This window comes from Heterodontus francisci, unplaced genomic scaffold, assembly GCF_036365525.1.
Source record: "Heterodontus francisci isolate sHetFra1 unplaced genomic scaffold, sHetFra1.hap1 HAP1_SCAFFOLD_54, whole genome shotgun sequence".
NCBI classification, from domain to species: domain Eukaryota; kingdom Metazoa; phylum Chordata; class Chondrichthyes; order Heterodontiformes; family Heterodontidae; genus Heterodontus; species Heterodontus francisci.
Window position 1 is genome coordinate 12172914 of NW_027140250.1, and position 22913 is coordinate 12195826.

Genomic DNA, 22913 nt, shown 5'->3' on the forward strand with positions numbered 1-22913 from the left:
GTGGCCTCTGACACAGGGAATATCAAATGGCATTAAGAGAGCTTTTGGGATAACCGTCAAGAAGATTGCCCCCCTCAAATCTAAATCAGGGGACACAATCACTGACCAACGCATGCAAATGGAACAGTGGGTGGAACACTATGTAGAACTGTACTCCAGGGAAAATGCTGTCACTGAGACCGTCCTCAATGCAGCCCTGACTTTGCCAGTCATGAATGAGCTGGACGTACAGCCAACACAAACGGAACTCAGTGATGCCATTGATTCTCTAGCCAGTGGAAAAGCCCCTGGGAAGGACGGTACTAAGCCTGAAATAATCAAGAGTGCCAAGCCAGCTATACTTGCAGTGCTCTGCGAACTGCTTTGCCTGTGCTGGGATGAGGGAGCAGTACCACAGGACATGCGCGATGCCAATATCATCAACCTCTATAAGAACAAGGGTGAATGCAACAACTACCGTGGAATCTCCCTGCTCAGTATAGTGGGGAAACTCTTCACTCGTGTCGCTTTAAACATGCTCGAGAAGCTGGCTGAGCGTGTCTATCCTGAGGCAAAGTGTGGCTTTCGAGCAGAGAGATCCACCATTGACATGCTGTTCTCCCTTCGCCAGCTACAGGAGAAATGCCATGAACAACAGATGCCCCTCTACATTGCTTTCATTGATCTCACCAAAGCTTTTGACCTCGTCAGCAGAAGTGGTCTCTTCAGACTACTAGAAAAGATTGGATGCCCACCAAAGCAGCATCACTTCATTCCTTGACAATATGAAAGGCACAATTCAGCATAGCGGCACCTCATCAGACCCCTTTCCAATCCTGAGTGGCGTGAAACAGGGCTGTGTTCCCGCATCTACACTGTTTGGGATCTTCTTCTCCCTGCTTCTCCCACATGCATTCAAGTTCTCAGAAGAAGGAATTTTCCTCCGCACATGATCAGGTGGCAGGTTATTCAACGTTGCCCGTCTAAGAGCGAAGACAAAAGTACAGAAACTCCTCATCTGGGAACTCCTCTTTGCTGACGATGCTGCATTAACATCTCACAATGAAGAGTGCCAGCAGAGACTCGTCGACAGGTTTGAGGCTGCCTGCAATGAATTTGGCCGAACCATCAGCCTCAAGAAAACGAACATCATGGGACAGGACATCAGAAATGCCCCATCTATCAATGTCGGCGACCACACTCTGGAAGTGGTTCAAGAGTTCACCTACCTTGGCTCAACTATCACCAGTAACCTGCCTCTCGATGCAGAATTAAACAAGCGCATGGGAAAGGCTTCCTCTGCTATGTCCAGACTGGCCAAGAGAATGTGGGAAAATGGCGCACTGACACAGAACACAAAAGTCCAATTGTATCAAGCCTGTGTCCTCAGTACCTTGCTCGATGGCAGCGAGGCCTGGACAACGTATGTCAGCCAAGAGCGACGTGTCAATTCATTCCATCTTTGCTAACTCCGGAGAATCCTCGCCATTTGATGGCAGGACCATCTCTCCAACACAGAAGTCCTCGAGTTGGCCAACATCCCCAGCATATACCCCCTACTAAGCCAGCGGCGCTTGAGATGGCTTGGCCATGTGAGTCGCATGGAAGGTGGCAGGATCCCCAAGGATTTTGCAGCGAGATCGTCACTGGTACCAGACCCACCGGCCGTCCATGGCTCCGCTTTAAAGACGTCTGAAAACGCGACATGAAGTCCTGTGACATTGATCACAAGTCGTGGCAGTCAGTTGCCAGCGATCGCCAGAGCTGGCGGGCAGCCATAAAGGCGGGGCTAAAGCGTGGCGAGTCGAAGAGACTTAGCAGTTGGCAGGAAGAAAGACAGAAGCGCAAGGAGAGAGCCAACTGTGTAACAGCCCCGACAGCCAATTTTATCTGTAGCACCTGTAGAAGAGTCTGTCACTCTAGAATTGGCCTTTATCGCCACTCCAGGCGATGCTGCTCACAACACTGACCATCTCCAGGCGCTTACCCATTTTCTCTCGAGGCAAGGAGGCCAAAGAAGAAGATTTACTGTGCAGCGTTCCCCCGTGCCCTGTGTTTAATCTTGTGAGTATTCACTGTGCAGCATTCCCGCTCGCCCTGTGTTTAATCTTGTGAGTATTCACTGTGCAGCATTCCCGCTCGCCCTGTGTTTAATCTTGTGACTATTCACTATGCAGGATTCCTCCAGGCCCTGTGTTTAACATTGACATGACTGACTGTGCAAGATCCCCCCGGCCCTGTGTTTAAATTTGTGACTATTCACTTTGCAGGAAATCCCCGGGCCCTGTGTTTAAACCTGACACGAATCACGATGTGGGATCACACCGGGCCCTGTGTTTAAACTTTACACGAATCACTGAGCAGGATCTCCCCGGCCCTGTGTTTAAACTTGTGACTATTGACTGTGCAGATTCCCCTCGGGACCTGTGTTCAAACATGTGACTATTCATCCTTCCGGTTCTCCCGGGCCCTGTGTTCGAGATCCAGCACTGAAACAGGCCCTTCAGCCCACCGAGTCTGTGCCGAACATCAGCTACCCATTTATACTAATGCTACACTAATCCCATATTCCTAACAAACATCCCCACCTGTCCCTACATTTCCCTACCACCTACCTATACTAGTGACAATTCATAATGGCCAATTAACCTATCAACCTGCAAGTCTTTTGGCTTGTGGGAGGAAACCGGAGTACCCGGAGAAAACCCACGCAGACACAGGGAGAACTTGCAAACTCCACACAGGCAGTACCCAGAATCGAACCCGGGTCCCTGGAGCTGTGAGGCTGCGGTGCTAACCACTGCACCACTGTGCAGCTCAAGTTTAAACTTGACACAAATCACTGAGCAGGATCCCCCCAGGCCCTCTGTTTAAAATTGTGTCTATTCACTATGCACGTTCCCCCGGGCCCAATGTTTAAACTTGTGACTATTCACTGAGCAAGATCCCCCGGGCCCTGTGTTTAAACTTGTGACTATTTGCTGTGCAGTATCCCCTGGGACCTGTGTTTAAACTTGTGACTATTCACTGTGCAGGATTCCCCAGGCCCGGTGCTTAAACTTGTGAAATTCACCGTTTACGTTCTTCCCGGGCCCTGTGTTTAAACTTGTGAATATTTCCTGTGCCGTATCCCCTTGGGACTGTGTTCAATCATGCGACTATTCACCTTGCAGGTTCTCCCTGGGCCCTGTGTTTAAACTTGTGACTTTTCACTGAGCAGGATCCCCCGGGCCCTGTGTTTAAACTTGCGATCATTCACTGTGCAGATTCCCCCCGGACCCTGTGTTTAAACTTGTGACCATTCATGGTGCAGGTACCCCCTGGCTCTGTTTTAAACATGTGTCTATTTATTGTGGAAGTTGCTCCTGAGCCCTCTGCTTCAGCTTGTGTCTATTGTGTTCAGATTCCCCTAGGCCCTGTTTTTAACCTTCTGACTATTCATTGACTATTCATTGTGCAGATTTCCCCCACGGTGCCCATTGTTTAAACTTGTGGTAATTCACTCTGCAGGTTGTTCCGGGCCCTGTTTTAAAAATGTGTCTATTCACTGTGGGCGTTGGTCCCGAGACCGTCTCTTTAAACTGATAACTTTTCACTGTGTAGATTCCCCCAGGCCTTGTTTTTAAACGTGTGCATATTCAATGTGCAGACATCCGTATTTTTTGCAACCATATTTTTTGCAACCTTGGTCATTTGGTTGACTTCGGGATGAGCTTACAACCACAAGCCTGCGCCATCTCAATGACCCATTCCTCGTCCCCCGTTTCACCTCAAATGCTGCTGAAAACTCATCAGTGTCTTTGCCAGCTCCAGATTTGAATGTTCAAACACACTCCTGGCCGACCTCTCACATTCTACACTCGTATTGTTTCCTCTATTTATTTGGAGGAATCATACTCACTGTGTCCGCTGTCAGAACCAGCTGCTACCCACGTTCACGAAAGCTCATGAATGCTAACCAGGGAGGAAATCTGATCACAAAGCCAGGAGCCAATCAAACAGCAGCCAGCACAAGTTACCCCAACTTCCAGTAAGTCAGGGTCACATGACCAGGCTCTGCTCCTGGTCAATCCCACCATCCCTGTCTCCGACTCCAGTTTTTGTCTATCCACGACCAAATCAGGAGCACAGCCTAAACAACAGGGATCCCGAATGCCACAGCTCAAATCCTGACCAGGAATAAGACCCCAATCCCTGTCCAGTACCGTTCCACCAAATTCCCCTTGTCCTCATTGCTCCACTGAAATAATTTGAAGAATAGTGTACGACCATATCAATCCTATTGTAGATGACACCCTGTCAATCACAACAATCTGCCAAGATATAAATCCTTGTGAACTTATTCCACTCCTCCCTTGTCATCTGTTGTCGAACAGTATTTGTTATGCATCACTGTTTCTGCTGCGCCGTAACCAAGTGTTTCCCAATAAACTGTACCCAGGGCATCGGAAACTCCAGCACACCATCATTTCAACTCTCTTCTTGTCTTCAAAACTCGCCTGGAAGTCGATATCTCTCACGACGTGCTCAACAATCTCGCACTCTCTCTATTTTTCCACTTGCTCTTGATGTCACGCTGTTTTAAGCTGCTCTATTCTGTCTTCTGAGATTTCTATTTGGATGTGTGTAGCACTATGTTAATGTAAATTGTAATGGTTGTGGTGGGCGACCATTTCGCTGCAGGTCACCACCACCCCATACTGTACGGTCTGGGTTCACCCACTTCTTTCCTCATTGCAGTGGAATGCATGCTGCAAAGTGCATACGTAAAGGAGGAGAGGAACCATCACAAGTCGAGTGATACTGGTGAGCTGTCCTATAACTGCAGGAGCCTGCTTAGATTGGAGGATCTGTGCAATGGGATTTGTGTCTCTTTTTTTCAATATATTTTAGCACTAATATCATTTGACACAATTACTTTAATATTATTGCCATGCCCAGTGGAGTCATGTCAAATTCATATCTTTTAAAATAGAATTTCACTGAGTGTGTAGCATTTTGTAACTGACCTTTCTTTTAAAGTGGACCATCCGAGCCGCAAATGATGGCCACCAAAGGTCATCTGATCTGATCAGTGAATTTTTAAACAGCCATACTGTCTCGCAAGGACAATATGATACATCCCAGATTAAGAAGTGGCGACTCCACGTATCCTGAGACAATCCAAAAGGCAATCCTGAACTGAATGGGTCTTTCTGAAACAAAGACCGTAATCAAGCAATAAGCCAGATAATAAATAATATGCCTAATTCCAACATCATGTTTGGGAAAGGGAAATGTGATAATGCACATAGTAAGGTAGCCATATTGGTTTATTTTTATTCTTTAAGTGCTGTCTGAAGAAAGACACGACAGCAACAGCAGAAAGGGCAGCAGAAAGGGCAGAAAAATATATGCCTTAATAATTGGAGACTGTAACATGGTGAGGATTCCAAGCCTGTTCCATTTCGAGTCCACAAGTACTGTAAACTGACCACGTGGTAACGAGACGACAAGCAACCAAGTTTGTGGCCTGCAGAAATTCTATCCCTTTAATAGAATCTTTAAAGCCACTTCAGCACCTGAATCTGGCTGTTGAAATTAGCGAAGCTACACTTCAGGAGTGAAGACGTATTTTTCATAAGGTCTGCAACGTGTCTTTTCGAGAATGAGCCATGTGAATTATGAAGTATTATTTTGCTTCTAAGCTGTAAAAGTTCACTATTCTTTTCAACTGTACTTTCCTTAAGTGTGTTTCTGTGTGTCGCGATGTGAGTGAGTGCCGCAGCGTTAGATGTCGGGGTGAGAGTTGAATCAACAATTCAGAGGTTGTGCATTCATGCAATGCGGGACATGTGAAGAGCAGTTCTGTTCTGCAAACGGAGCTGAAACGCTCACATGTGGCTTGTATATTCGAACAGGAATCACAAGAAAAATAATAATGTACAATGGACACATTGATGGACTGCGAACAAAATGCTGCGAATGAGCCAATGTTGCAAATGATTTGTCAATTGAGTATGTTCTAACTGTGATTAAGAGCAGCTGATACTAATTGTGGAAAGAGCAGAGTCCACATGGAGCACTGTGAATAAACCTATGTGGAAGAAAGACCGGCTCCTGCTTTGTCCTTTGGCAGATGCATGTTTATCAAATTAACAGAATGGTCCTGCATTTTGCGCCTTCCCAGGATCTGATCTTGTAATTGGGATGTTTTATGCTCCTTCGTTGATCTCTGTCAGGGCGTGGGATTTACCTGGTTTCAGGCCTGTGCAGGGCAGGTGAACGAAATATTCTATGAGGCTGTCAGTCACGCCCTCAGGGTAATTCAAACCAGCACGGAACTTCCTCACCACAAAGTAAAAATCTGCAATAATTGCAATTTGTGTGAAGGAGAGGCAGAAGGAGGTGGACATGCTTTTGTTGGTAGATTTGCCTTGTAGATTTTTGGGGGTTTGTTGAATGTCAAGTTAGTAAGTGTAGAACTGATCCATCCTGATATTGTGAGAAATGGAACATGCAATCACGTAAATATTTGGGAACAAAATGTAAAATTAGGATGTCAGGGAGAAATAGATCTTCCCAAGAATGGAAACGAAATTATTGAAACAGGGAAATGTTTGTATTTACAAAGGATTGAATCTGATTTACCAGAGAGTCCGTGTGCTTGATTCCTGCTTGACATGAATGTGAAATCCGTGGCAGCTTTGCCTTTATGGACAACTGGAATAGACCTCGGGATTAAAGGTTTCTTGTTCCTGTGTTTAGCTAACCCAGAAGATACAATGAATTCCTAGGGCTGGAGTTGTATTACTTACTTTCCGTGGAACACCTTCAACCTGTTGTCAATCACATTCAGAACTCTGAGCCAGAGCTGTGCTGTTAACATCTTCCTCCATCACCTCCCAACTGGACCCTCAAGCTACAGATCCATATACAAGAAGGTAACGAAAGGCCTCCCATTACCCCGACCCTGCACCACCGCATTTCCCCCTGTTACTACGACGTCCCGCCATGTAGTGGGAAGAGACGGTCCATCTAATACCCCAAAGTAAGGTTTGCAAGCCCAATGGTTCGATGGATAGCAGCATAACTCTCCATATTGTGTACTCCCCTTGACAACATGTAACGAAGCATTAACGGGGAATAAAAGAGCCTGTATCAGATCCAATGACCCCTCCGCCTGTCCATATATGATACAACCCTGCGAATTGTCCTCGTTTTTAGTTTAGTTTTAGCTTAGTTTAGAGATACAGCACTGAAACAGGCCCTTCGGCCCACCGAGTCTGTGCCGACCATCAACCACCCATTTATACTAATCCTACTCGAATTCCATATCCCTGCCACATCCCCACCTGTCCCTTTTCTTCCCTACCACCTACCTATACTGGGGGCAATTGCTAATGACGAAGTTACCGATCAACCTGCATGTCTTTGGCATGGGGGAGGAAACCAGAGCACCCGGAGGAAATCCACGCAGACACAGGTAGAACTTGCAAACTCCACACAGGCAGTACCCAGGATTGAACCCGGATCGATGGAGCTGTGAGGCTGCGGTGCTAACCACTGCACTACTGTGCCGCCCACCTGATTATTACAATGTATCTATTCGAAATTAGCAAAGCCAATCAAGAAGCTCGTGCTTGCTTCAACAAATAAATCAACGACAGTTTATACTTCCTCCATCTACCTTATAATTTGCCTCTTGCAATTATTCGGTCGAACACTGAGGCCAGGATGAGATGAAGTCTACTCTGGTTGAATGGTGGACAAATTGAACCTTTCTTCCTTCACTCACGCAAAAGCACATCACATTTTGTGCATTGTTTGCATCCGGCTTGTGCTGATCAAAGGAAGCTAAAAATAGCATCACACATTTTCCAGGAAATGGCCATGTCCAACAAGAGAGAATATAACCACCACCCCTTGATTTTCATCATCGTGGTCACTCCCCAGTTACCACATTATCAATATCATAGGCGTTACCATTGATCATAACTGGGACAGACAAATAAATGTTGTTGCTCCAAGAGAAGATCGGACGCTGGGATTTATGCAGCAAATAACTCCTCCACTGACATTTACATCGCAATCTACAAGGCATAAGTCAGGAATAATGGAATACACTCCACTTTCCTGGATCTGTGCCACCACCAAAAACACTCAAGCGCCTCAGCAAGATCCAAGCAAATGGGTTTGCTTGATGTACATCTGATGCACCATACTAACACTTAACTGCTTCCACCACCAGCACACAGTGGCTGCTGTGTGTACCATATACAATATCACACCGCAGGAAGTTACTAAAATGTATTTGACAGCTCCTTTCAAGCATGAGACCTCAAACACCTAAAAGGATAAAGGAGGCAGATGCATGGAAACATGAACACCTGAAGGTTCCCTCCATGCCACAGACATCCTGAGTCGGAACGACATCGCCATTTCTTCATTGTCTTCATTTTCTTCATTATGGGTCAAAATCCTGTAACTTCCTTTTTAATAGCACTGCGGGTGTACCTAAAGCTGATGGAGTCCAGCGTTTCAAGAAAGCGGCTCCCCACCTCGTTTCCAAGGAAAACAAAAGATGGATAACAAATCCCAGCCTCGCCAGCAATACCCACATCCAAGGAGCAAGAAGGAACACTCTTCACCTTGCTAACTCAGTCTAATGTACCGTTGTGGTACATTGGTGCCCTGCCCAGCTCTGAACTCAGCACATTCTCCACCATTTATGAATAAGCGGTCTCTCAATTAAAATCGTGATGAGGAGGAATTGCTTCTCTTGAAAGTTCCATCGCATTTGGAATTCATTTTCCCAGAAGTCAGTGGAGTCTGGGCCATTGAATATATTCAAGGCTGGTTTAGACTGACTTTTCATTTGAGAGGGAGTGAAGATTTACTGTTCTCTGACGGGAAATTGGAATTACAGCCATGGTCAGGTCAGCCATTATGGTATTGAATGCAGAACATGATCTATGGGCTGAATGGCCTACTCCCACTTTTATTCCTAAAGACTGTATCTTCATAGGTGAAAGGGAAACTGTTGCATCTCTTGCACTTGCATACAAAGGAGCTGCGGGCAAGCATACGACAGCTTGGGTGTGATTGAAGAGTGAATACAGATATTTTGTTCGCGATTTTAGTTGGACATGGTGGAAATGGAGGAGGATGATGTGTTGAAGGTGGAGGAATTTGGTATGGAAAGTGAGAATAAGTGAATTAATATCATGGTTCTAGAAGGTAGGGAAGCGGTGAGGACAGTCACTCGGGTGATGGAACAGATACAGATGAGGCCTCTGCAAAATTAATGTGAGGAATGCACGGTTAATGTGAAATGAAGAGACTACAGAAGCTCTGGTATGGAAGATGGCATCGTTGGGATAAACAGAAGGATGAGGAAACTGAGAGAATGGAATCTATTATTTATGCAAAGTGGAGTTGGAGGAAGTGTGGTCAAGATAACTGTGGAAGTTGGCGGATTAAAGCAAATATTTATGCAGTATCCGTCCACTTAAAATGAGAGAGGGAATTCGTGGAAGAGAAGTGAACTGTCACAGGTGGACCGTTTTCAGGCGAAAGAGGTACAGATTTAAATTCCATTATGATTAAAGTTTCAAACTCGATGTGAAAGAAGGGTTTGACACAAAAACAATCATCGATGTATCAGATAAAGAGATTGAAAAGGGAAACAGAGGAGCTTGGACTGTGTGAGGGACAGAACGATATTGACATTCCTCCCATTGTGTCCAGTTCTGGGCACCAAACTTTGAGGAACAATGTGTAGTCTTCACAGCGGGTGTAGAAAATGTTCAAAGAGAAAACCCCAGGGCTCACAGATATTTTATGCCGATAGATTAGAAAATCGGGGTTGTTCTCCTTAAAGAGGAAATTGAGAGAAAGCTTGATAGAGTTTTTCCAAACCATGGCGGTTTCAACGGAGTAGACACAGAGAAACCGTTCTCATTGGCAGAAGTGCCGAAAACCAAAGGACACAGGTTGAACGGATTGGCAATAGAATTCATGGCGACATGAGGGAAACGTATTTCTACACAGCACGTGTTTAGGATATGAAATGAACTGCCTGAGAGTATGGTGAAGACAGATTCAATCAGAAGCGAATTGAATAAACAACTGAAGAGAAAAACAATGCAGGTCAGTGATGTGCAGCTGTGGGAGTGTGATTAGTTGAGCTGCCTGTGCAGAGAGCAGACACGGTCAAGACAGACTAAATGGCCAAGTGCTGTGTTGCAACCATTCTATGTTCCTTTTTGTTTGAATATATGAATTGTTGAACGGAATTGCACAGATAAAGAGAGCATCCAAAGGAGAGACGAACATCCCTTCGAGGCTTCCCTGACGTTAGGAACTTAATTTCTGAACAGTCATGCAGAGTGAAGGCAATCACTAAAACAACATGAGATCGAAAGATAGGGCTCAAGATTTATGTAGGACTTCCTTTATTTCTGTTTAACACATTTTCCAGTTATGAGTATTTGCTAATTGTGATCAGATTTGTCCAGTCTTGGGGGTGGGGATGGGTGCAATTCAATTTTCGTGGAAAATACATTCCATCAAGAGGGAATTAACCCAACTGTCGTCATCTGTTTGTTCAAGATTTTAAAAAACTGTTTGAACAATGTTGCAACCTCAGTATCCCCTTGGCGATCCGGGAGGCTATAAAGTTAATGCACTGGGAATGTGTCAGCTCAGAATGTACTTCAAAGATATTACCTGCAGCACGAACAGACCGATCACTCCAAGCAGAAAATGCACCGACCAATGCAATGGGTGCGGAACATATTCTATGTGATCCTTGCTATAATTGGTGTTCCTGGTAAGGATCTATAACCAATGAAGTTTTGTAAATCTGCGTATGAGCTGGTTTCTTCCCTTACCATGGGAATAATAATATTACATGAGATCGAACGGTTGCAGTTACACAGACACACATTCAATAATTTAATTGCATAATTTTCCTGAATTATCTGTGCAGTTTTAATCTGTTGTCTCAATTGTTTCTAGCTCAAGGCACTGTGCATTGTAAAGTTATTGAATTGTGTGGAATGTTGTATTCTGTAGAATCAGAGCTCAAAGCAGGAAAATCTCAGAGGGGAAGGATTACAGCAGTTATTTGTTAATGTAGAACTTAACTGTGTGTGTACACTAACTGGAGTGGCGCACCTGACCTCAGCGATCATGCATAACTGGGAGTCTCTGTCACTCCAGAATTGCACTGATTGTGGCTGACTAAATGATGTGGACCACGCAACACTAGGGACCATGTATTTCCTGGAGTATCTGTCATTATATTCAATGCAGGTCCCCATCTTACTCTTACTCTAAGTAGAGTTGCTGACAGCACTATCAGGTGCTGATTAATTTCTTTCCCGAGCACGGCCCTGAGAAGCCTTTGGTCATGAGTGACTGCAATAATAAATAAGCCTCTTCAATATTACGAGAAACACTGATGGCTATGACTTGTTAATAAACATGTTACCGATTCTACAGCACAGAAACTGGGCATTCGGCACAACTAGATCACAACTGTCTTCCTGCTCTGTATGAAGACATTACAGCTCATCTAATGCTATCAGCATATCCTTCCAATCCTGTCTCTCTCATGTACTAACCTCGCTTTTTCATTTTTTCTTGCATTACAACTACTCCAAGAGGTTAAATTCCACGTTCTCAGCACTCAGAGTAAACAGGTCTCTCTTGAATTCCATCGTGAATTTATTGATGACCGTCTTATTTTGAGGAAATGCAAAACTGGCCACCAGCAAAGGTGGAAATATCAGATCTGCGTTTTCCCTCTCTAATCCCTGTATAATTTTGAAGGCCTCTATTAGTTCAACACGCATCATTCTCTTCACGACAGAATAGAGCCACAGCATATCCTAATAACTATAATCTCTCAGTTATGGTATTATGTTTGTGAAGAATACGTGCACCTGCTGGTTACCCTGGATATTGTTCATCATGTGTAGTCCAGAAGAGTACACATTATTTCTGTGTTCAATAACCATCTTTATAATAGGTTATTATAAAACTTTTCTTTTAACGATGTTCCTGTAGAGATGAAAGCCCATGCTGTGATCACATTTGCATTGACTCAGTAAATTCCATTTTCAAAATAACTCATTTATACATCAGAGGGAGTGGTCCAAGACGTATGTGTGCCTCCAATCCGAGGGACTGTTTCGAGTCAGGGAGGGATTTCTTCGACCCCAGGGAGTGATTCGAGTCCGGGATGGGTTCCTACAGTGGCAGTGGTTGGAGACCGGGTGCAGGTCTCCAATCTACCCTTTTTTAGCTCCTCATTGCGATGTTTAACTTGCTGGCCAGCGTTCGGTGAGCGGGGTGCCGGACCTACCCGTCCAGGATTTGTTAAATCTGGAAGTGCTGAGGTTGGAGGAAGGTTGGGGTCATGGACCTGATCCCAATCCACACAGTTGTGGTGCTGAAATCCTTCCTGGGTTGAGAAGCGGAGAATATTTTTCAGTAATTTACAACCACTTTTCCCTTCTCTCCTTTACAGTTAATTTAGTGTCAATTGTGATCCTGTCCAAGGGAAATTGCGGACTCTCCAGTTGCACCACCCGTTACCTGGTGGCCATGTCAACGGCAGATCTACTGGTTATTATCACTGATATCATACTCCGGAAAATGAATGATTATTATTTCCCATTAAATTTCCTGGACCTCACCTCTGTGTGTCGCTCTCGTTATTTCCTGATCCGTGCAGCCATCGACTGTTCCGTCTGGTTCACCATCGCTTTCACATTTGATCGTTTTGTCGCCATTTGTTGCCAGAAGCTGAAATCAAAATATTGCACCAGGAAAACTGCCACTGTGGTTCTATCAACAACCAGCATTCTGCTCTGTCTAAAAAATATTCCCACCTACTTTAGATATAAACCTAGACGGGTAATCGACAATGTAGAATGGCGCTGCTCGAATAAGCCAAGCTATTTTACTGACCCTCGATGGATTGGATTTGCAATGTTTGAAAAAGCTTTAACACTATTACTGCCATTCATGTTAATTCTGTTGCTGAACGTTCTGACGTTCAGACACATTTTAGTGACCAGTCGAGTTCGTCAGAGACTGAGGGGTCAGAGCAAGAAAGATAATCACAATGACTGTGAAATGGAGAGAAGAAGGAAGTCTTTGATTTTACTCTTCACCATATCTGGCAGTTTCATATTTTTGTGGTTGCTGTATATGTTATATATTTTTCGTATTGGTGATTTCTTAGATGATGAATCTTACTATATTTTTGGAAAGCTTGCATATATGCTGCGGAATTTAAGTTGCTGTACAAACACATTTATTTATATGGTCACTCAGTCCGAGTTCAGAGAGCAGTTAAAGAGCACGGTGAAATATGCAGTTACATCAATTATTAAATTAATTAATAAACAAAACAACTGAGACCAGCTTAAACATCCAGTGGTTAATGGACGAGAGGTAACCGCTGGAGGTCCAGAAGAGAATGGCCTGTTGGAGTAAAGACAAACAATAGAGCCGTCAGTGACGGGAAGAGGGGGTCGAGAGCAAGAGGATCGGATGTAAATTAGCAGAAATCAAAAAAGATAACGGGCAGTGAGCAAAGGGAAAGAGATGACCTTCGTAAAGGGGTCAGAAGGAGAGTGATTGCGCTCCCTAAAGAAACTGCTGTGAAAGAGGCTTGAACTGGATATGACACCTTTCATTAAACAGGAACCAAGTAGTTGTAATAAGTATGCTAACTGACTTGATCAATTAAATATATCTGCAGAAGAAAACATTTATATTTAAACGCATAATTTTTCCTGATATTTCACTAGACACATTTATTATTAATTGCTTTGCCACCCTGGAAATTTTGAGCTGAATTGTTTACGATAGTTGACATTGTTGATGAGAAGATGAAACGTTGCTTGTACAACAGCTTTGTATCTACAAGGATGAAATATTTGTTCACACAATGAAATGTTAACTCTAGGAGCCTAGGAAATAAGAGATGGACATGCTTTTAGCATACACCACTCTATTTACAGAGGTGCAGTGACAGCAGATGAAACTCACGTTAAATTAATGGAAGAGGTAATTCAAAGGATTTCATAATAAGGAATCGGAATCCCAAAAGTTGGAAACTCAGAGTCTTTGCTCGCACTGTTTACAATGGTGTCTTTGGTGTAATTATTCTGAAACACAGTTCAACGTAATGTCAATTCAGAGACAGGAGAACAAAGGGACCGCCTGTGCTGACAACATTCAAGAAATCCTGGCCTTGAAGGATAAGAAACTTCCATGTTGTCTTCAGTGCTTTTTTTGTTAAGTATTTATAACATCTTGTTTCATAAATTATACTGGATTCATAAGTAGCCATTATTTGTAACTTGTTAGGTCAGGCACAACTGAGGACCCCAGTGTAATAAATTGAAAATTCAGAACTGAGAATTTTTAAATAAAAGTGTTTTAAGCCTCAAAACCCCAAATCATACAATGGTGCAACTTGGGGCCAGACGTTGAAAAAGGCTAAAACGAAATGACTGGTTGTGAATTTGAGTGGAATCTTGCTCTGATTAGTCTGACCAGCTTTATTCATTCAAGGAAGGGAATCCATAAGAGGAACAACCAGACATAGATCCGCAAGACCAGGGAGTAAGACGCCATTTGAATTACGAGGTAAAAGATTGGTCAAAAACATAGAACGAATATCAGCAGAAAAGAGGAATAATTTAGCATTTTAAGCTTGCAAGAACCATCGAATCATAGAAACAGAGAATGTTTAAGGCACAGAAAGAGGCCATATTGACCCATCGTGTCTGTGCCAGCCGAAAAATGATCCACCTATTCCAATCCCACTTTGCAGCATTTGGTTCTTCGACCTGCAGATTACGGTAGCCGAGGTACATATCCAGACGCCTTTTCAATGAGTTGAGAGTTTCTGCCTCAACTACCCTTTCATGCAGTGAGTTCCAGATCTGTACCAACCTCTGGGTGAAAAATGTTTTTCCTCATCTCCCCTTTATTTTTCTAGTAATCTAATGCCCCCTCGTCACTGACCTCCCTGCTAAGACGAATATATCGCTCACCTACACTCTATTCAGGCTCCTACTGATTTTGTACATTTCATTCAAATATCCACTCAGCCTTTACTGTTCCAAGGTGAATAACCACAGCCTATCCAATTTTTCCTCCTACCTGAATTTTTCCAGTTCTGGCAACATCCTCGTAAATATCCTCTGTACCCTCTCCAGTGCAATTACATCCTTTCTGTAATGACGTGACCAGAACTGCACACAGTACTCAAGTTGTGGCCTAATCAAAGAGTTATGCAGTTCCAGCATAACCTCCCTGTTCTTATATTCTATACCACAACTAATAGAGGAAAGGATTCCATATGCCTTCTGAACCACATTATTGATCTGTCCTGCTACCTTCTGGGATCTGTAGACTTTGACTCCAAGATCCCTCACTTTCTCTGCACTTCTCAGTATTTTCTCATTTATCGTGTACTCCTTTGTCGAGTTTCACCTCCCAAAAAGCATCACCTCTCATTTCTCTGGTTGGAATTCCATTTGTCACTTGTATGCTCATCTGACCATACCATAAATATCTTCCTACAGCCTATCCACCAAACAGCCAATCTTCGTCTGGTCTGCAAACTTCTTGATCATGCCCCCGACATTTATGTCTAAATCGTTAAGATATACCATATAAAGTAGGGCCCCAGTGCTGAGCCCCACGGAATACCACTGGAAACAGCCCTCCAGTCATTAAGACACCCGTCAACAATTACCCTTCGTTTCCTGCCACAAAGTCAATTTTGTATCCACCTCGGATTTTGTGATAATTACTTAAGGGCATTTAAGTGGTCATTGGATCGACATATGGATGAAAATGGAATAGTGTAGGTCAGATGGTTTCACAGGGCGGCGCAACATCGAGGGCCGAAGGGCCTGCACTGCGCTGTAATGTTCTAATTCTAATTCTAATTACTGTTTCTGAATTACCACATATTTCTGGACGGAATTAGAATTAGAATTAGAACATTACAGCGCAGTACAGGCCCTTCGGCCCTCGATGTTGCGCCGACCTGTGAAACCATCAGACCTACACTATTCCATTTTCATCCATATGTCTATCCAATGACCACTTAAATGCCCTTAAAGTTGGCGAATCTACTACTGCTGCAGGCAGGGCGTTCCACGCCCTTACTACTCTCTGAGTAAAGAAACTACCTCTCACATCTGTCCTATATCTATCACCCCGCAACCTGAAGCTATGTCCCCTCGTGTTTGCCATCACCATCCGAGGAAAAAGACGCTCACTGTCCACCCTATCTAACCCTCTGATTATCTTATATGTCTCTATTAAGTCACCTCTCCTCCTCCTTCTCTCCAATGAAAACAACCTCAAGTCCCTCAGCCTTTCCTCGTAAGACCTTCCCTCCATACCAGGCAACATCCTAGTAAATCTCCTCTGCACCCTTTCCATAGCTTCCACATCCTTCCTATAATGCGGTGACCAGAACTGCACGCAATACTCCAGGTGCGGTCTCACCAGAGTTTTGTACAACTGCAGCATGACCTCGTGGCTCCGAAACTCGATCCCCCTACTAATAAAAGCTAACACACCATATGCCGTCTTAACAGCCCTATTAACCTGGGTAGCAACCTTCAGGGATTTATGCACCTGGACAGCAAGATCTCTCTGTTCATCTACACTACCAAGAATCTTCCCATTGGCCCAGTGCTCTGCATTCCTGTTACTCCTTCCAAAGTGAATCACCTCACACTTTTCCGCATTAAACTCCATTTGCCATCTCTCAGCCCAGCTCTGCAGCCTATCTATGTCCCTCTGTACCCTAGAACATCCTTCGGCACTATCCACAACTCCACCGACCTTAGTGTCATCTGCAAATTTACTAACCCACCCTTCTACACCCTCTTCCAGGTCATTTATAAAAATGACAAACAGCAGTGGCCCCAAAACAGATCCTTGCGGTACACCACTAGTAACTAAACTCCAGGATGAACATTTGCAATCAACCACCACCCTCTGTCTTCTTTCAGCGAGCCAATTTCTGATCCAAAGCTCTAAATGAAGTCATCTGGCTCCAAGCCGAATTGACCTTGTGTTCTTTATTTCTCTAAATATGTGGACCGTATGATCACAGAGATCAATCAACTTCAGCAGCTTCAGACTTTTGCAACATTTATGACAGCATGGTAATATTTTGATCTGAAGGCTTGGCCTTCTTTTTTAAAAAAAAGTCAGGAATTGGCATTAATTTATTCCTACATTTGTTTCTATTTGTTATCTTTCTCGAGAAAGCCTTTGTAATTATTTGCAGTCAGCTTCCATAACAACTGCAGACATTACTGTCTCCGATAAATTAATCTGAAACCACGAAACATGGAAATAAATGTTCATGACTTTTAAATCAATAATAAATACATTAATATAGTCGCTATTCCAAGCACTCAAAAGGAAATCTACCTGAGTTTAAAGGGATATAAACATACATCAATTTCAAAAAAAGGTTCAAGGGAATACCGTCCAGGGGGTTGCTGAGTTTTGAAGGAATTTTTTTTTGAAGATTAATAAATGAAAGATATTATCAACTGACAACACCATTATTTGAATTTGGGAAACAGATGAAAAACAAATCAGCATAATTAGGTGCATTTCCTATCAACAGGAAAGGGGTATCTGAGGTAAATCATAAGCCAGCGTGCATAATCTGTTGTTTTCATCGTATGTACATACATGATAATAGTTTGGAATTAACAGCACTCCTGTGAAAGGATAGTGACTGTTATCGAGTGAGGTGATCAGCTGATCGGGTGTCAGTCTTCAATCTGAGGAGTGTCAATGAAGTTTTAACAGATAATAATATTTTTCATCATCAGTAGTCATTTGGGGTTATGATATGCTAGAAGGTAAGAAAATGTAAAATTTGTGCCGTTCGCACCACTCATGAGCTTGACAATAGAAAGAGTGGTCAACAACAATAATGAGATTAAGGAAGAGGCAGATTTTGTCCTGTGGGGAATTGGAGATTCTTGGAATGGTGTTTTAAAATGACTAACGTTATTTAATCCTCATAATAAATAATAAGAGGACTCATTAAGAAAGGGATTAGTCAATGTCATACTTTGTGAATGATAACATGATTAGTAAATAGTTTGCAACTTTTCCTTGGATTCACAATTAAACATTCAACTACAATATAAATGTGCGAAGATGCAGTAAAATCAGTTGAGCTACATTTATCTTTAAATAGGCAACTATTGTGTAGCAACTTGCAATAAGTCATTTGAGTTATAAGAGAATCCAGTTTCAGTTTTAACCTAAATGATATCAAGAAAATAGGGGAGAAATTATTTCAGGATGACTGTTGGGATTTAGAAGTGCAACAACAGCTGAGACAAAGACAAAGAAATGATTATTGGAGGAATCAAATGAATAGACAAACAAAACATGGCAAGGCCTGGAATCAAATGGAATGTTGATTCTTGAAAAAAAAGAAGCATTTCAAGTGTTGTATTGGATAATAAAGTTTCTTCAACGCTCATCAGTTGGTGAGTAACAGTTGTTAGAGAATTAATGCAAATAGCTGGGTTGGTAACGAGAGGTAAAGGGAAACGTCCACAGTTTTCTTTTAATATAACAGGTAATTTTTGGGGGGAATCAAGGTCCCTAGTGTAAATAATCTAATTGTTGGGTAATTTAAGGGTATAAATTAAGGATAAGTCGTGGCAGGGCAGCTCGGCAATCTATATTGCTCCTCCTGTGCAATGTGGGAAGTCAGGAACACTTCCAATGTCCAGGGCGAACACGTGTGCAGGAAGTCTCTCCAGCTGCAGCTACTCGAAATCCGCGTTTCGGATCTGGAGCAGCGGCTGGGGACGCTGTGGAGCGTCCGTGAGGCTGAGATCATCGTGGAGAGCACGTACAGGGAGGTGGTCACACTGCAGTTAAAGACTGCTCATGCACAAAGAGAATGGGTGACTGCCAGACAGAGTAAAGGAACTAGGCAGGTAGTGCAGGAGTCCCCTTGGTCCATCTCCATATCTAACAGATGTTCAGCTTTGGATACTGTTGGGGGAGATAGCTTCTCAGGGGAACGCAGCAACAGTCAAGTCTGTAGCACCACGGGTGGCTCAGCTGCACAGGAGGGGAGGAAAAGGAGTGGGAGAACTATAGTGAAAGGGGATTCTATCGTAAGGGGTACAGACAGACGGTACTGTGGCCGCAAACGTGACTCCAGGATGGTATGTGTCTGCCTGATGCGAGCATCAAGGACGTCAAGGAACGGCTGCAGGATATTCTGAAGGGGGAGGTTGAACAGCCGGAGCTCGTGGTACACATTGTTACCAACGGCATAGGTAGAAAGAGGAATGAGATCCCGCAACAAGTATTTAGGGTGCTAGGTAGCAGATTAAAAAGCAGGACCTCAAACGTTCTAATCTCTGGATTATTCCCAGTGCCACGTGCTGGTGAGCATAGGAATAGGAGGATAGAGCAGATTAACGTGTGGCTGAAGAGATGGTGCAAGAGGGAGGGCTTTAGTTTCCTGGTTCACAGGGTCTGTTTCTGGCAAAGGTGGGAACTGTCCAAGTTGGACACATTACACCTGAACCGGAATGGGAGCAACATCCTTGCTGGGAGGCTTGCTAGCGTTGTTGGGTGGTGGTTAAAGTAATTTGCATGGTGGATGGGATACAGAGTGGAGGTGCAGTAGGTGGTAATTTCTCCACATCTCTGTCCTCAATGATTGGCCCCTTATCCTGATACTGCCCCCGCATTCTAGATTCCACGACCAATGGATCAATCTCTCAGCATTTACCCTCTCAAGCCCTTTCAGCATCTTGTCTCTCTCAATTAGATCACCTGTCATGCTTCTAAACTCCAGAGAATATAGGTCCAATGTACTCAGCCTCGCATCATAGGACAACCCCCTCGTCCCAGGAACCATTTTAGTAAATCTTCACTGAACGCCTCCAGTGCAACTATATCGCTTGTCAAATGTGGAGACCAAAACGGCACACAGTATTCGAGGTGCAGTCTTCCCAAAGACTTGTACACTTTTAGCAAGTTTTCAAAATTACTTACTCCAATCCCCTTATAATTAAGGCCAACAAGACATTTGCCTTCTTAATACCTTGCTGCGCTGCATCTGCATGTTAACTGTGTGTGTTCCCTCGAGAAGTGCCCTCATGCCTCTCGGATCATCAACACTTACCAGTTTCACACTTTAAAAATAAAAATAAAAACATCTGCTTTTCTATTTTACGACAAAGTGAACAACTTCACACTTCCTTACATTATGCTTCATTTGCCATCTTGTTGCCCACTCAATGATCTTGTCCATATCTCTTTCTAGCTCTCTATCTCCTTCCCTCAGCTTCCCTTGTACCGATCTTTGTATCATCAACTAACTTGGATACATTGTTCTCTGTCTCTTCATCCAACTCATTAATATGGAGTGTAAATAGCTGAGGCTACAGCACTAATCCTTGCGGCATAACGCTATTCACTGCCTGCCAACTTGAAAATGCCCCATTTGTTCCCACTCTCTGCTTCCTGTCTGTTAACTAGTCCTCCACCTACGCTAATATATTACCCAAAACACCATGCGCCCGTATCTTGCCTATTAATCTTTTGTGTGGCACCTTATTGAATGACTTTTGGAAATCCGGGTATACTACATCTACTGGTTTCCCTTTATCTACCCTATTAGTTACATCCTCTGAAAACTCAGATTTTTTTTGAAACAGGATTTCCCCTCAGTAGAACCATGCTGACATTTTTCTAATCATACTGCGCTTTTCCAAGTGCAATGATAAGATTTATTTAACAATAGTTTCTAGCATCTTCCCAACGACTGTTTTTCCCTGTTTTCTCTTCACATTCATTCATGAAAAGCGGTGTAACATGTGCCAACTTCCAATCTGACGGGACCATTCCAGAATCTAAGTAATTCTGGAAAATCATAGCCTATGCATACCTTCTCTCTGCAGCTATCTCTTTTTGAACACTAGGGTGTAGGCCATCTGGTATCGGAGACATGTCAGCTTTTAGTACCTCAAATTTCTCCAATTTCTCCATGTTTCTCGGATGATATCAACTTTCTTAATTTCCTCACTCTTATTAGCCCTTAGGTTACTGCCTATTTCTCGTGTGGAACCTGTGTCCTCCACTGTGAAGACAGATACAAAATATTTGTTCAAAGGCTCTGCCCTTTCTTCATTCTCCATGATGATTGCTCCTGTCTCAGCCTCTAAGGGAACAACGTCTACTATAGCTGCTCTCTTCCTTTTTATGTACTTATAAAAGCTCTTACAATATGTTTTATATTACTGGCTGCTTTGCTCTCACGTTCATTTTTTTTCTTGTTTTATCAACTTTTTGATGGTCCGTTGCTGATTTGTAAAACACTCCTAATCCTCAGACGTGCTACTATTTTTGTTATATGGTAAACCTCTTATTTTAATCTCATACTATCTTTAACTTACTGAGTAAGTCAAGGATGAGCCACTCTTGACGAGTTTTTGTTCTTTTAACGGAATGCACTTTTGTTGCAGCCTTCGAATTGTTTCTTTAAATGTTTTTCAATGTTCATTTACCACCATACATACCTTCCAGTCCATTTACCCAATTAACCGTGGCCAGTTCTGCTCTCACCCCTCGTAATTGGCTTTGTTTCAGTTTAAATTTGTTTTTGATTGAATTGTGTCACTTTCAAACTGAACATGAAAATAAATGGTATTGTGATAGTTATTTCCCAGTGGATCTTTTACTATGACATTAGGTATTAACCCGCTTCATTGCACAATACGAGATCGAATATACATCTTTCCCCAGTCTATTCTGCAACGCATTTCTCCAAGAAACTGTCATGAAAACATTGTACAAACTCATCTTCTACACCATTGCTGCCAGTTTCACTGTCCCTGCCTATATGCATATTAAGATCCCCCACAATTCATACATCACCTTTTTTACACGTTCCAATAATTTCCCATTTAATGTTGTGTACAAGAATATAACTATTGTTAGGGGGTCTGTAAACTACTGCTGCCAGTGCTTTTTTCTGACTCCTGCTGTTCCAAATTGGCACCCAAACTGATTCTGCATCTTGATCTTCTGAGACCAGATCCCTTCTTATTAATGTCCTTATGTCATCCTTTACTATCAGGGCTACCCCTCCTCCTTGGGTTTTCCGTCTGTCTCTCCGAAATATTGTTCACCATGGAATATTCGTTTCCCAACTTGATCTCATTGTAACCATGTGTCACGAAAGTCAATTTGATCTAGATAATATACCTCTATTCGTGACAGTAGTTCATCTATATTATTAGGGACGCTTCATGCATTTAGATAAAGGAACTTTAATGTATTTATTTACCTCCATTGTCTGCAATGTCGGTATTTGCCAATATACATATTTTGCTAAACTCTCCGTCCCTTCTTACCCCATTCTGTTGGCATTTACCCACATCACTAACCTGCTCTGATACCCTGACCTCTCTATTTGAATTTCTACATTTGCCTTTACCCAAACGCGCATGCACCTGCTGTTATTTTAAAGCCCTGTCCACATCCCTAGTCTTTGCCACCGGCACTGGTTCCACCTCGGTGAAAGTGAAGCCCAACGCAACGGAATATCTCCATCTTCCCTGATTACTGAAGCCAGTGCACCAAGAATCGTAACCCCTTCTTCCCATACCACTAATGCCCCGTTTCACTGCAGTTACTGCCCGCTCGCACCATCCCCATCTGCTGGTGTCCCTGTCTCACTACAGTTACTATCTCCCCTCATCATCTCCATTTGCTGGTGTCCCTCTCTTACTGCAGTTACTGCCCTGTCCAACAATCTCCATCTCTAACCATAACTTTAAGACTAAATCTAACACTTGCACTTTTTTTCTATTCATTCATGGAATGTGGGCGTC

At 43.2% G+C, this 22913-nt stretch overlaps 1 protein-coding gene across 1 annotated transcript; it reads left to right on the forward strand.

Annotated features, from left to right (window-relative positions):
- Positions 1–10725: 10725 nt before the first annotated feature.
- LOC137359150 (probable G-protein coupled receptor 139) lies at positions 10726–13392 on the forward strand. Its single transcript, XM_068025224.1, has 2 exons — positions 10726–10792; positions 12497–13392. The coding sequence occupies exons 1-2, from the start codon at positions 10726–10728 to the stop codon at positions 13390–13392; spliced, it is 963 nt and encodes a 320-aa protein (XP_067881325.1).
- Positions 13393–22913: the final 9521 nt, after the last annotated feature.

Bases quoted from the DNA above. Each gene is read 5' to 3' on its own strand.
- LOC137359150 (XM_068025224.1), top strand. From the start codon at position 10,726: ATGCACCGACCAATGCAATGGGTGCGGAACATATTCTATGTGATCCTT. The intron at 10,793-12,496 runs GTAAGGATCTAT...TCTCCTTTACAG, and splicing joins TGCTATAATTGGTGTTCCTG to TTAATTTAGTGTCAATTGTG.